Here is a 13,452-nt window from a genome sequence, read left to right on the forward strand (position 1 = left end):
ACAAAATACATTATGATATTATATACACACACACACACACAGTAGAGCTCTTTAAAAATCTTCATTTATGCTGATATAGCCTTAGTCAATTTTTAATGTTTATTTTGCATGTTGATTATTCCACGAAAAAAAATTTATTTTTTTGTTTAAATAACCAATTGCCATAAGAGGATAATAACGATCGATAGTCGAAAAAACACTTTTTACATTTGAAACTGATTATATATATATATATATATATATATATATATATATATATATATATATGTCTATGAATTTTATAAAATATTAATTAATTAATTTAGTAGTAAAAGCTATTTACACATATATGTGTTTAATTTTTAATATAATCGTGTCTGTCCACAGATATTTGTCGAGTCTTTAGTGATTATATTGAAAAATACACACATGTGTGTAAAAAATATGTTATCTCTCTAAATTTCTTAATAATAAGTATTTTATGAGTATTTATATATATGTGGGTGTGTGTGTGCGTGTGTGTGTTTTTATTTTATGGATATCCTCATATACATATGATAAAAAAGATGATTTCGAATATTTTTGTTGAACACATATTTTTACATTATTTATTACGTCATGATAAACGATAACATAAATGCATGTTATTATGAATTAACCCCCACGAATCACAGCTCATAACGAACCACTTCCATTGCGTAAGGCACGTGATTGGTGATGAATTATTTCGTGTTCATCGCCTTCGATGAAGACAGTCGCGTGAGCGCGTTCGTGATCCTCCGATTAGAATCCCTATACATACGGACTCTACCTCCGACCACCTGTGGCACCTCACGTTTCGTTTGAAAACACGTGCGTGATCATAAAAATTTCTAGCAATCTCAGATTGATATTTCCATTCTAACACAGAACTCAAAGAAAAAAGTGAATCATAAATAATCAAACGCGCCGGTTTTGTAAGTAATATATAAAATAAAATTTATAAAATATTTTTATCTTGAAAAATATGAAATTTAAATATTATTATTATCATTACATTTGTCAGTACTTTGTAATGACAAATAAATAATTGTATATATAAAATGTTTATGAATAACTAATGAATTATGACGAATAAACAAGTATTTATATACAATTTATATACGTAAATACTTATATAATTATCATGATTTAAATGTGTGAATCTTTAATTTTTGCAGATGATGCAGCACAGAGTTCTAGTGATTGGCAGCGGTGGCAGAGAGCATGCTATTTGTTGGAAATTGTCTCAATCATCACATGTAAGTGAATTAATTGATAAAAATTGGATGATTAAACAATAAGGATGATTAAGTATAAAAATTAAATGCATTATATTTAATATAGGTGAAAGAAATCTTAGTTGCTCCTGGGAATGCTGGCATCAAACAAGTGGATAAAGTACAATTAGTTGATTTAAATATTAAAGATACTAAGGTATATTGTAATATGCATATAGTGTATTAATATATATATATATATATATATATATATATAATAATTTTTTAAAGTTAATTTTTTTTATATATAACATCTATTATATCTATTATATCTTATTCTTCCCACAGAAAATTGCCAAATGGAGCAAAGACAATAATGTTTATCTTGTTGTGGTTGGACCAGAGGATCCTTTGGCTCAGGGATTAGCAGATGATTTAAGGGATATGGGAGTGAGATGTTTTGGACCACAGAAGCAAGCAGCTCAGATTGAAGCTAATAAAGATTGGGCAAAGCAATTTATGAATAGGAATCATATTCCTACTGCTAAGTGGCAAAGCTTTACATCTGCAGCAGATGCAAAAAATTTTGTTAAAACGTAAGTAAAAAATGTTTCAAAAAGGGATATTTTAATAAAATAAAAAAACTATAATACTTTTATTGATTATAGTGCATCCTTTAAGGCGCTTGTTGTGAAAGCCTCGGGATTGGCAGCGGGTAAAGGAGTTGTAGTAGCAGAAGACCAGCAGGAAGCTTGTCACGCAATAGATGAGATTTTAAATGATAAGAAATTTGGAGTTGCTGGCGAGACTGTTATTGTTGAGGAACTCTTGGAAGGCGAAGAAGTATCTGTACTTGCATTTACAGATGGTAAGTAAAATTTTATTTAAAACTACACATTAAAAATTTTATTACACTAATTATTTTTTGGAAAATGTTTAAAAACGTTTTCTTAAACTTTATTGTTGCTTAGGCAAGACTGTTGTACCTATGATGCCTGCGCAAGATCACAAAAGAATCTTTAATGAAGATGCTGGTCCAAATACAGGTGGAATGGGTGCGTACTGCCCATGTCCACTACTTAGTGAAATGGAATACGAACAAGTGAAAGTAAATGTTCTCCAGAAAACTGTGGATGGGCTTAGAAGAGAAAATATTCCGTTTGTCGGTTTGTTATTTTTTATCGTCAATAATATATAATAGATGTTATATGTATATAATTTATATAAAATGTAAATATTATAGGTGTCTTATATGCTGGTTTAATGCTGACTGAGGATGGTCCAAAAGTCTTAGAATTTAATTGTAGATTCGGAGATCCTGAGACTGAGGTTCTATTACCACTGTTAACATCAGACCTGTTTACGATTATGAAAGTTAATATTAATTTGTTAGAAATTTTATGTATATGTATACACATACAATATTTCATTTTTCTGCCTTATTACAACATATTTACAATTACAGGCTTGCTGCGAAGAAACTTTAAGCGCGTCTCTTGTTTCTTGGCGAGAGAATGTATCTGCCGTGGGTGTGATTTTAGCATCTCGCGGTTATCCAGCATTTTCGTCCAAAGGTCAAATTATAGAAGGCATTGCCGAAGTGACGCGTAAACAGGACTGTTTTGTCTTTCATTGTGGCACAGCCATTTCATCGGAAAACAAATTAGTAACTAACGGTAATTATAATATCGTGAAAAAGACGTTTTAAACATTTTTAAACATTTTTAAATAATTATGATGTATTATCTTTTACAGGTGGAAGAGTCCTTATCACTGTCAGTATAGCATCTACTTTAGCGATGGCAACAGCTAGAGCCACTCAAGCTGCTCGGTACATATCGTTTGACGGAAAACAATTCAGAACTGACATTGCACACAAAGGAATTGCTAGGTATATAACATTCGATTGACTCTTACATCATGAAAAGAGAAAATAATATTTAAATTAATATTTAATTAACGAGATTAACAGGCAAACGCTTCAGATCTATTTTGCAGAAAGGAAATTTAACGTATAAAATTAGCGGCGTGAATATTGACGCTGGCGATCATCTCGTATCCGTCATTAAACCAGCTACTTGCTCCACGAAACGCGCTGGTGTTCTGGGCACTATAGGAGGATTCGGAGGACTCTTTGATGTAAAAGCCGCGGGTTATAACAATCCTATTTTGGTATCCGGTACCGACGGTGTCGGCACCAAATTAAAGGTAAATCTCTCACAAGTTTGAATAAAATTATTATCAGAATGAATGTTGTATTCATACAAATAATAATCTTTTTTCTACTAGATAGCGATTGACTGCAATAAACATGACACAGTAGGCATAGATTTAGTTGCTATGTGCGTGAACGATGTCCTCGCGCACAACGCAGAGCCGTTGTTTTTCCTGGATTACTTCGCCTGCGGCAAACTCGACGTTGGAGTGGCCGCGAGAGTTGTAAATGGAATAACCGAAGGTTGCAAGCAAGCGGGATGTTCCTTGGTAATGTTCAGCTTATAATTTAGGCAGAAATTTTTTGCCCGTATACATCTATTCAGAATCTTCTTGCAATTATATTAATAATATCTTTCAGATAGGTGGAGAAACAGCTGAAATGCCCGACATGTACTGCGAGGGAGAATACGATTTGGCTGGTTTTGCGGTGGGCGCAGTTGAAAAGGGCAACTTGCTGCCACGAGTGAACGATATTGAGGAAGGTGACGTGGTAATCGGTCTTCCGTCTAGCGGCGTGCATAGCAACGGCTTCAGCTTGGTGCGGAAAGTCTTAAAACTCGCCAACAAAAGTTACTCCGATGTCGCACCTTTTTCAAAAAACAATCGAACTATCGGTACAAAACACAATTTTTAAGCCACAAGACTTCTAATAATAATATGTTTATATATCGTAAGATAACGTATAACAAAAGATATATGCTGCAGGTGAGGAATTGTTGGAGCCAACAAAAATTTATGTGAAAAGCGTCGTTCCCACTTTACGAACAAATCTAGTGAAAGGATTCGCACATATCACTGGTGGCGGTCTTATAGAAAATATACCTAGAATTTTACCGAGTCACTTGGGTGTAATGTTAGACGCGACCAAATGGAATATTTTACCAATCTTTGGCTGGTTAGCAGCGATGGGTACTTATATTATTGGTTTATTTCTTTCACTATAATTGCAAATGCATAATATAATTTACATAAATATTAATTGAAATATATATGCATTTTTTGCATAGGTGGAATTAGTAAACATGAAATGTTAAGGACATTTAATTGCGGAATTGGCGCCATATTGATATGTTCTAAAAAGGACAAAATCATAGTTTTGAATAAATTAAAGGATGAAAATCCTGTAGTTATTGGAAGCGTGAATACACCTTGCGGTAAGAAATTTTTTACTATTAATATAACGGAAGCTCATTAATTACCCTAATTTATACATTTGTTAACACAGACCAGGCTAAAATACAAGTTAAAAACTTTGAAAAAATCCTCGAATTAGAAATGAAACAATATGTTCCCAACTTGGTTGCAACATTGAGCAAACCTCTTAAAAGAGTAGCTGTTTTGATATCTGGCAGTGGAACAAATCTTCAATCGTTAATTAACGCTACTCAGGACCCGACTCAGAACATCGGTGCAGAAATCGTTTTAGTGATTTCCAATAAGCCTGATGTTGAAGGATTGAGACGTGCTGAAAAAGCCGGCATTAAAACAGTGGTAATTATATGTGTGACATTGATATAGATAACTTCTCATAAATAAAAAAATTAAACATTGCAATGCCATATTCTTTTATAAATTTTACTTGTTTAATTTATAGGTAATCAAACATAATGACTATCCAAATCGCGAGTCTTTCGATGCGGCCATGAACGTGGAGCTTGCTGCTGCTAGAGTAGAAATAGTATGTCTGGCTGGCTTTATGCGAATTCTTTCTGAACAATTTGTAAAACACTGGAAAGGCGCTTTATTGAATATTCATCCTAGTCTCCTTCCATCTTTCAAAGGAGCAAACGCGCACAAGGATGTTTTAGCGGCACGGGTGCGCGTGTCGGGTTGTACTGTACATTTTGTTGAGGTATGAGAACTGAGATCCATATTGCTTTTAATTTAGTTTATTTAAATTAAAAGATATAAAAAAACAGTTCTAGCTTATTGCTATTGACGCTTTTGATGAATATCTTATTAGGTTGATATTGATTCGGGAGCTATTGTCGAACAAGAAGCAGTACCTGTGTTTCCGGATGATACAGAAAAAGTTCTGCAAGAACGCGTGAAGACGGCGGAACATCGAGCTTATCCTCGAGCTTTAAAACATCTGGCAACTGGTCGTATAAAATTAAAAGAAGATGGCACTATCTATTGGAATTAATTGGAGAACAGATATATTTATATACCAAAGTTTTTAAATAATCATATTTTTTATATTATTTTCTATTAATCCTATTATTTAATATATGTATATATATACAAATAATTTTATAATATTTATATCACATCCTGCTATCTAAGTAATCTTTTTACTAAACAAATTACTTATAAAACTAAACAAGTCCTGAGATATACTGAGGTTCGAACTTTTGTGGCTGGTATCTGCATATTTTTTGATATTTTTAGGTGGTATTAATAATGCTTTCTTAGCAAGTTCATTTAATTTGATATGAAGCATTTGTTTTTGGAGTATAGGAACTAACAAATTGTATTTATCAATTTTATTATTTATCTGCTTTGTTGTGGTCTCAAATTTTTTCAAACTATTCTCCCATATTGATTCATCTTTTGGTGTTAATGGCAGCTCCCCTAAGTCATTACGTATTTCTGATAATCTCTTTTTCAATTCTTCAGTCTCTTCCCTGATTTCCTTCGATAGTTGTATCCATTCCGGAGTGAATCCATTGTCTATCAATATCTATAAATGCAAATCAGCATAAGAAAGTTAATTATATTCATGCTATCAAAATTAATGTTTCTACTATATACCTGATTTAATTTATGAGTTACAAAATCAACATAAGGATTTCTGACGTTTGTAGTATTCAACGGTTTTCCCATTCCAGGTAAATCACTGAATTCACCTTTGTTCATTGCCTCCTGAATTAAGTCCTCCACCAAACGATCCATACCGTAGCGAGTTTTAATATCTTTAGCTCTTTGTTTGTCCTTACCAATTAATGTATTGCGTTCTTCAGCTTGCAATTTTTTCAATCTATGTTCCATTACATTGTCAACTGCTTTCTGAGCTCTTTGTATTGTATGTAGTCGTTGTCTTTTGCTTGGTGGGCCAACTCCAGCATCAAAGGTCAAATAATGACGATGCTGTGGTGCTGTATGCTTAAAATTAAAAATATAAATTAACATATATATATTTATATGTATATGAAAAAAGACAGACATTTACCTTGATATCAAAGTCCTCTACTTCCAATGCTTTTTCATCTTTTTGAGAATTTCTAACTTTTCGAATTTCTCTATAGGCACTTTCAATCTACTTTGAACAATTACATGATGATGAAGACAAATAGATATTTTACAAAAAATTAATATTCTTTTAACATTTACCTCGGAAAATCTAACAGCATCAGCTTCTGGCGCTCCACTATCTGGATGAAATCGTTTTGCCAAATGTACAAACGCCAATCTTAAAGTCTCATCTTCGCAATCTTCAGATACACCAAGTATTTCATATAACTTCTATAAATACAAAATAGGGAATATAATATTTTATTCTACAAATTATTTTATCAATACAAATTATTGTAAATGTGACATTTAATATATATTGCGTGTATATACTTGATATACCTTTGATGTATGTTTGGAATTAAATTGATACTTGAATCTCTTGGAGAAAATTGAATCAGCGAGTGGTTTGTACATCAAATTGTAAGCTTCTGACTTAGAACACAATCGATTCAAGGTCAACATGATTTTTAAAATAAATTTTTTATATAATTTAAATATTATTATATCGTAATATTTCTCTATATCACATATTGCATGTACGCACGTTTTGTATAATATTGCACAAAATTATTTCATCTGTCAGACACATTTACGCACATCTACCATAAAATATTTTCTTAGGTTGCATTCGAAAATATCCGTGTGTGCACGAGCCTCTTTGTTGCGCATGCGCAACGAATAATATAGTCTCGGTTGCAGTGAAGTTACGATTGATGATTGTGGATTGACCAATAAGAGCAAAGTAGCTTCCCGGCTGATTGGTCAATCCGCAACTGTCAACCGTAATCCTAATCGCAACTGAATCTGCAGTATAATACCTTTATGCAATTTTGTGTAAGGGTTATAGACTATGGATGAAATCCAATGTCCAATGGTGTCAGTCGGGTTTAAAATGTCAATGGCAAAATGAGATTATACTTTGCTCTTATTGCGACAATTGTTTGTTCTTTATGGAATAGAAACAAATATTTAGTGTATGCTAGCGCAAATAGAAGCGCTGATCAATTGGAGTACAGACCCGAAGGTCCTCTAGTTATGTGTTCATTTTTGTAAGTGTTTAAGAGATTAACTTTTGTTATATTTAATAATGTTAAATAAAACATGTACAATATAATCTTTTTAGACCTAAGGAATTTATAGAATGCGAGGATCCCATTGATCATAAAGGGAATAAAACTGCCAAGGAAGAGAACCAAGGTTATGGCTGTGTCAAAGTACGATGTATTCAAATTTACTATCCTTTGTAATATATATATCGAATTATATACATTTTTTGGTATATATATTTCTATATATGTAAGATTATAATCTAACTTATAGTTTGGAGGATCTTGGTATGAGGATGTGGAGAAAACTAAAGTATCTTGTACAGTGCTGCCAGATATTGAATGTTTCGGCTCAAGAACATTTCCCCGTGAAGGTGTACCATGCGTAAAATACAGTGATCATTATTTCGCAACAACTCTTCTATATAGCATTCTACTGGGCTTTCTTGGTATGGATCGATTTTGCCTTGGACAAACTGGAACGGCTGTAGGCAAATTATTGACACTAGGCGGTATGGGTGTATGGTGGATCGTTGATGTTATCCTGTTGGTAACAAACTCTTTACAACCAGAGGATGGTAGCAACTGGAATCCATATGTATAGCATTTCAAGACTTTAAGTTTTTTGTACATATAATTTTTAAGTTAATTATAAATTTGTAAATATTGTTGTAATTCACTGCTATATCTTTGATATTAACTTCCTTTACTTAATAATAAATGTTGATTTATATTTATTTAAAAATAATGTATATTTATAAATAACATTTACATATCAGATTACACTAGTTTACATAATGCATAAATGAGTAAATTATTTACAATTCATAATCACCAGGATGATACAATTCACTAAGCAATCTATATATGTAAGATGGTGCATTTCCACCCCTGAAAATGAAAAACAAAATTTTTCTTTTTTTTTGTTTGATTAGAAAATTATATAATTAATATAAATATAATTAATTTAACTTACGTGTTTGAAATAAATAATGTGACTAGATCTGGTGGAACATAATCAAATACAGGATTGTACGCGTGTATTTTTTCAAGTAACGGTGCATTGGCACTGTCGATTACTCCTTGCATTGGTGAAACATGCTTGTTGAAGCCGTTTTGATTGTATGAACAATGATAAAGAGGCGAGAGCTTGTAAAGTGGTAACAGAACCATAACTGGAACGGAATAGTGCTTGGCAGCTTGCGCGACTGTGTGCGCTCCTGAGATTGCTCTGAGTCCGCCGTTCGCCATGACGGTGTGAGTACCGATTATGACCTTGTTAACTCGTGACATCATTGCAAAGATTGCAACATCCGATATCAGTGTAGTTTTAATCTTCGCCTTGGCCAGATTCACAGCCATTTCGTGACCCTGTAATTATTGTATTTCTTTTTGTAAATTTTTTTTTTTAATTAAAAGACTATTAGAGTCAAGTGTACACCTACATTTAAAAATGGCCCGCCCTCAGCTACTATAACTTCAAAAGCTCTGGTACTGGCAGCTTTCTTGAAAAATTCTTCTACCAATTTTGACTTTCCAATGGTCATTATAATTTCGTTTGAATGTATGTGCTCTGAAGCTTGTTCTGTAATATTTTCTAAACTGCAAGCATATTAAATTTTTTTATTGTAAAAAAAGGTATTATAATAATAGTACTAATAAAAAAAAATTATTAAAAATTTTATTTATATTCATTGGAAGCATCTTAATCTGTATTACATATGTACACATATCAATATATCATAAATATCTCAATTTAATATTATTACAAACTAAAGAAATTACTAAAGAAATATGTATTACAATTTTCTTTGTTCTTAGTATTTTCAAACTTTTAAAGTATGCCACCTCAAAAATGATAATTGTTTATAAAGTATAAAGCAAAAGAATCATCGACATCGTGAGAGAAACATCAATATATTCCAATATTGACTTAAATTATACATTTCTTTAATGGATAGATACAACTATAACTCACCATGTTTCCAATTCAGTTTCAAATTCAACAATGTGCTCAAGGAGAGCAGATTTGAGAAAAGGCACTGAAGTATTAAAGTCTATTTGTTGATCACTTTCTGCAGTAAGAATCTTATGCAAGGATTCCTGAGGATCTGTTTCTTCTGTCTTATTCTTTAATTCCGAAATATATTCTTCCCTAATAATCTGCAGCATTCTTCTAACCATATTTCCAATAGAAGCCTCAAGAGGAAGCGCCTCGATCAAATACTTTCCATTCAGTGTGACACTATCCATTAAATTTCTGTCAAAATCAAATAAGATAAATCAGAGATTAATATGTATTCTAAGAGAAAGAAACTGATGGATGTCACTATAATTAATAATATCAATTATATATAAAACTTTTTACTTTGCTGTGTTCCATTCTGTATTGTTGATAATTTCCTTCAACACGGAAATGGTAGCCAATACGATGTTATATGTGCCCTTGATATCTCTGAAATGGAAAGTTCAATAAATAATTTTTCCTTTAAGATTCGGTGCGATTTCTCTCACCCGTAATGAATGCTGTTTATCAATTTCAGAACACTTTCATCGATTTTTGCCGGCGTTACGTCCATCATTTTTATCGCACTGAAGTACTTGTTAAATATATAATATTACGAAGAGTATTAATTCGGAGAGAAAATTTGCTACTAGATCACAAGTGGCTCAATCCATTAAATTTCTGTCAAAACCAAGTAAGCTAAATGAAAGATTAATAGTTATTTTATCCATAAGAGGAGCTGTTGTATCTATGATTAATCACTTTAATGATCGATGCAACAATTGTATAAATTAAGAACTGTACATACACGAATTTCTAATTTGTTATCATAATACAATTCCAAACCGAATGGAATCGAGATTCGAGATTGAAGATTGAAGATTGCGTGAGATTTTATGCTGTTCATACTCTCTCTTTCTCTCTTCTACTACTTATGGATGCGTTCAAAAATCATAGGCTAAAGTAGCATTTGATTGACCAATCAAGACAAAAAGAGATAAGATTTCTTCGTCCTGATTGGTCAATTAAATACTGTTCTAAATACGGTTAGTCTTTTTGAACATACTTATGTATGCATATATGTTATGTGTACATGGCAATATATCTATCTTATTATTAATCAAAGTGCCTCTTGTTTTGATTACATTATTTATTATTATATAAAATTTGTATGGTGTATATATAAAATACATACAGAGTGTCCAGTAAAGATTGATGTTCGTGAGCGAATAGAACGTAATAGAAAAAAATAAAGGACTCTTCTAGTTTAGTTTACTGTGTTTTACTTGCTTACAAACGTCGGCACAATCTTTATCGGACATCCTGTTTATATCATCGCCTGAATAAGCTTTCTTTAGCAGAAAAACTTATTCATAATTCATAACCATGACTTGCCCGCAGCTTATTTCCAATTATAGTACTCCAAAAATTACTTGGTATCAAACAGATCTTACAGTCGTCATTCGCATTCATTTAATTGATGTATCTAATTATTATCTTCGAGTCGAGGATGATTATTTTCTCTTTAGGTATATATATTTATGTGCAATAAATAACAGAAAAATAGGAGGTGAATATGCAGTTTATCCATTTTATCAATTGTGCAAAACTTGCTAAAGTATTATGCCGTTTGATAAGTAAATACAAAAATGATAATTAAAATCATCGGTGTTACAAAAAAAGTTATAAATTACTTTTTTTCCACAATGATGCTTTGCAAGATTAGGAAATCTTTTACATCAAAGAAATATAATATGTATAGATATAAATATAAAATAAATAATATATCACACAAATTTATTTTATATAATTTATAAATAACACTATATGTGAGTGATATATATATATATATATATATATATATATATATATATATATATATATTTCATTATTCATCGTGAAGAGCTCTTAAAGCTCTTGAGTCTTTTTAGAGAGTAGGTATTCTGCATATTTACCAAAAAAATATATGTGACACACTGCTGAATGTCAAACTAATTTTATATCGCACATTGCAGTACAGAAGCAAATGATAAAAAATATTCTACAAATGATAAAAAATACCATCTCATCCTATATTTGTTTGGACCAGTAATATCGGAAAAGACAGTACACAAAAATGTTGGGAGGGAAATTAAAATCTACCTTACAAAAGCATGCAAATGTATATACTATTCAGTAATTTTTTGTATTATGATTTTTTTTATAGAAAAGTTTATAAATATATTGTTTACTTTAATAGGGTATCCATGGTTAAGATTGATTATTTCCAGAGAAAAGAACCCATTTATATCATATGACACAGATCATATATGTGATGCAGATAACATTAGGAAGAAAAATAATTTTAAAGCTAGGGGTAATTATATCTTATGTTTTTCATGATATTTGCCCTTGTTATTCAGTAAATGTGCAGGGATAAATCGCAAATTGTTTTTTTTATTTTTCGATTTTTTATACATATTTCTTTTCTTTTTTTTATAATAGAAAGTATTGAAGAGTATAAACGCCGAAACCACATAAAACATATAATGGCTGTCATGCCGTCTAGCGACGAAGAAGACTCCGATGAAGATCATATTGATTTCCTTCATTATGCTTAATAATTTTCGATCTTTTTTTTGTTGCATTTGCGAAAGAAAAAAAAGACGTTTGATAATCATTTATAATTAAGCATTTTAGCTTTTTAATGTTAATCAAAATATATGTACAGTATATTTAAAAAGGATTATAAATTTCTTAAGTTTTGAAGATTGCTTTATTTGTGAATTGGAAATAATTATTTGTCAGTTTTCTTTTTTTTATTCTTCTCCCTCTTTTGTCAATTTTCAATACTTAATTTTTTAATGTGATAAAATCATATTTTGTATTATTAATTCAACTATATGTTGTTACATATAGTTTAAAATAAATATATATATTTTATATTATAAAAGCTTATTGAAATTGTTTTTATTTTCATTTATACAAAACAATCCAAAATCATCTCTTGTTACAATAAATATATATATTTTAACAAATATCCTATTATACAACATAATACATAATACAACATATAACATTTTTTTTCACATATATGTTAAAAGTTTATCTACAAAATATATTTAGAGATATTTATTTGCAAAATTGTACTTATAAAAAAAATCGAATGTAAAATTTTATCAGATACATTTCTTTCCTGTAAAAATAATTAAATTATGTATTTTAATCAAAATATTAAATCAAATTTCAAAAATATTTATATGAAATGTACATCTAATTGATTGCTTAATTACTATTCTGGAATGTTACTAAATTGACAAAAAACAATCTGCAATCATTATTTGAATGATTTTTTCTTAATACATTTTACGAACTTTGGCAATGCATAGCTTGATTTTAAATCATACAATTATATAGTATATAATCTCTACTAATTTATAAATATTTTGATAATGGTAACTATTTTAACATAACAGTGTTAATGGAAACTGCATCATCTGTGATAGTATTATCTTATTCTATCTTATATAATAAATAATCATTTAGCAAAATATAGATTAAATAAAAACATAGGATAAATTGATTAATAAAATTTAAATATGTGTGTGTGTGTGTAATCTTTTTAGATTAACTGTAGACAAACCTTAATCTTCTTATCTGCTTATATAAGGAATAGTTGTATTATTATATGATTTCATTTAAATGCTTCTACAATTTATCACATGAATTATCATATACTGTAGTCTATTTA

At 30.4% G+C, this 13,452-nt stretch overlaps 5 protein-coding genes across 10 annotated transcripts; 3 read left to right on the forward strand and 2 right to left on the reverse strand.

The window, feature by feature from the left end:
* Positions 1-598: 598 nt before the first annotated feature.
* LOC126853742 (trifunctional purine biosynthetic protein adenosine-3) lies at positions 599-5,685 on the forward strand. 3 transcript variants are annotated; one of them, XM_050599777.1, is made up of 17 exons: positions 632-935; positions 1,179-1,259; positions 1,345-1,434; positions 1,566-1,813; positions 1,886-2,085; positions 2,189-2,383; positions 2,461-2,591; positions 2,683-2,893; positions 2,973-3,108; positions 3,203-3,425; positions 3,507-3,701; positions 3,793-4,048; positions 4,140-4,343; positions 4,442-4,588; positions 4,660-4,925; positions 5,029-5,286; positions 5,398-5,685. In XM_050599777.1, exons 2-17 carry the CDS (start codon positions 1,179-1,181, stop codon positions 5,578-5,580), a joined length of 3,024 nt encoding a protein of 1,007 aa, XP_050455734.1. In that variant the 5' UTR covers positions 632-935; the 3' UTR covers positions 5,581-5,685. The 3 variants fall into 3 exon arrangements, with proteins under 3 accessions (XP_050455751.1, XP_050455734.1, XP_050455740.1); XM_050599783.1 differs by having other exon boundaries at positions 632-831; XM_050599794.1 differs by lacking the exons at positions 4,140-4,343; positions 4,442-4,588; positions 4,660-4,925; positions 5,029-5,286; positions 5,398-5,685 and having other exon boundaries at positions 599-935; positions 3,797-4,036.
* Positions 5,686-5,715: 30 nt separating this feature from the next.
* Positions 5,716-7,330, reverse strand: LOC126854017 (dnaJ homolog subfamily C member 28). Of its 2 annotated transcripts, XM_050600344.1 has the most exons (6): positions 7,216-7,325; positions 7,011-7,103; positions 6,768-6,899; positions 6,607-6,693; positions 6,189-6,539; positions 5,716-6,117 (listed from the first exon to the last, which is right to left on the reverse strand). In XM_050600344.1, exons 1-6 carry the CDS (start codon positions 7,258-7,260, stop codon positions 5,716-5,718), a joined length of 1,110 nt encoding a protein of 369 aa, XP_050456301.1. In that variant the 5' UTR covers positions 7,261-7,325. The 2 variants fall into 2 exon arrangements, with proteins under 2 accessions (XP_050456301.1, XP_050456307.1); XM_050600350.1 differs by having other exon boundaries at positions 7,011-7,330.
* A 163-nt stretch (positions 7,331-7,493) lies between these two features.
* Positions 7,494-8,336, forward strand: LOC126854134 (TM2 domain-containing protein CG11103). Its single transcript, XM_050600542.1, has 3 exons — positions 7,494-7,720; positions 7,795-7,885; positions 7,992-8,336. The coding sequence occupies exons 1-3, from the start codon at positions 7,578-7,580 to the stop codon at positions 8,319-8,321; spliced, it is 564 nt and encodes a 187-aa protein (XP_050456499.1). The 5' UTR covers positions 7,494-7,577; the 3' UTR covers positions 8,322-8,336.
* Positions 8,337-8,466: 130 nt separating this feature from the next.
* Positions 8,467-10,638, reverse strand: LOC126854034 (translation initiation factor eIF-2B subunit beta). 3 transcript variants are annotated; one of them, XM_050600389.1, is made up of 7 exons: positions 10,531-10,638; positions 10,232-10,403; positions 10,086-10,172; positions 9,696-9,977; positions 9,163-9,319; positions 8,694-9,088; positions 8,467-8,608 (listed from the first exon to the last, which is right to left on the reverse strand). In XM_050600389.1, the coding sequence occupies exons 2-7, from the start codon at positions 10,297-10,299 to the stop codon at positions 8,536-8,538; spliced, it is 1,062 nt and encodes a 353-aa protein (XP_050456346.1). In that variant the 5' UTR covers positions 10,300-10,403; positions 10,531-10,638; the 3' UTR covers positions 8,467-8,535. The 3 variants fall into 3 exon arrangements, with proteins under 3 accessions (XP_050456346.1, XP_050456356.1, XP_050456337.1); XM_050600399.1 differs by having other exon boundaries at positions 10,232-10,421; positions 10,531-10,612; XM_050600380.1 differs by having other exon boundaries at positions 10,232-10,626.
* A 193-nt stretch (positions 10,639-10,831) lies between these two features.
* Positions 10,832-12,581, forward strand: LOC126854158 (putative ATP-dependent RNA helicase TDRD12). The gene is made up of 4 exons (XM_050600600.1): positions 10,832-11,251; positions 11,738-11,883; positions 11,962-12,078; positions 12,207-12,581. Exons 1-4 carry the CDS (start codon positions 11,109-11,111, stop codon positions 12,320-12,322), a joined length of 522 nt encoding a protein of 173 aa, XP_050456557.1. The 5' UTR covers positions 10,832-11,108; the 3' UTR covers positions 12,323-12,581.
* Positions 12,582-13,452: the final 871 nt, after the last annotated feature.

Source organism: Cataglyphis hispanica, chromosome 1 (genome assembly GCF_021464435.1).
Source record: "Cataglyphis hispanica isolate Lineage 1 chromosome 1, ULB_Chis1_1.0, whole genome shotgun sequence".
Lineage (NCBI taxonomy): Eukaryota > Metazoa > Arthropoda > Insecta > Hymenoptera > Formicidae > Cataglyphis > Cataglyphis hispanica.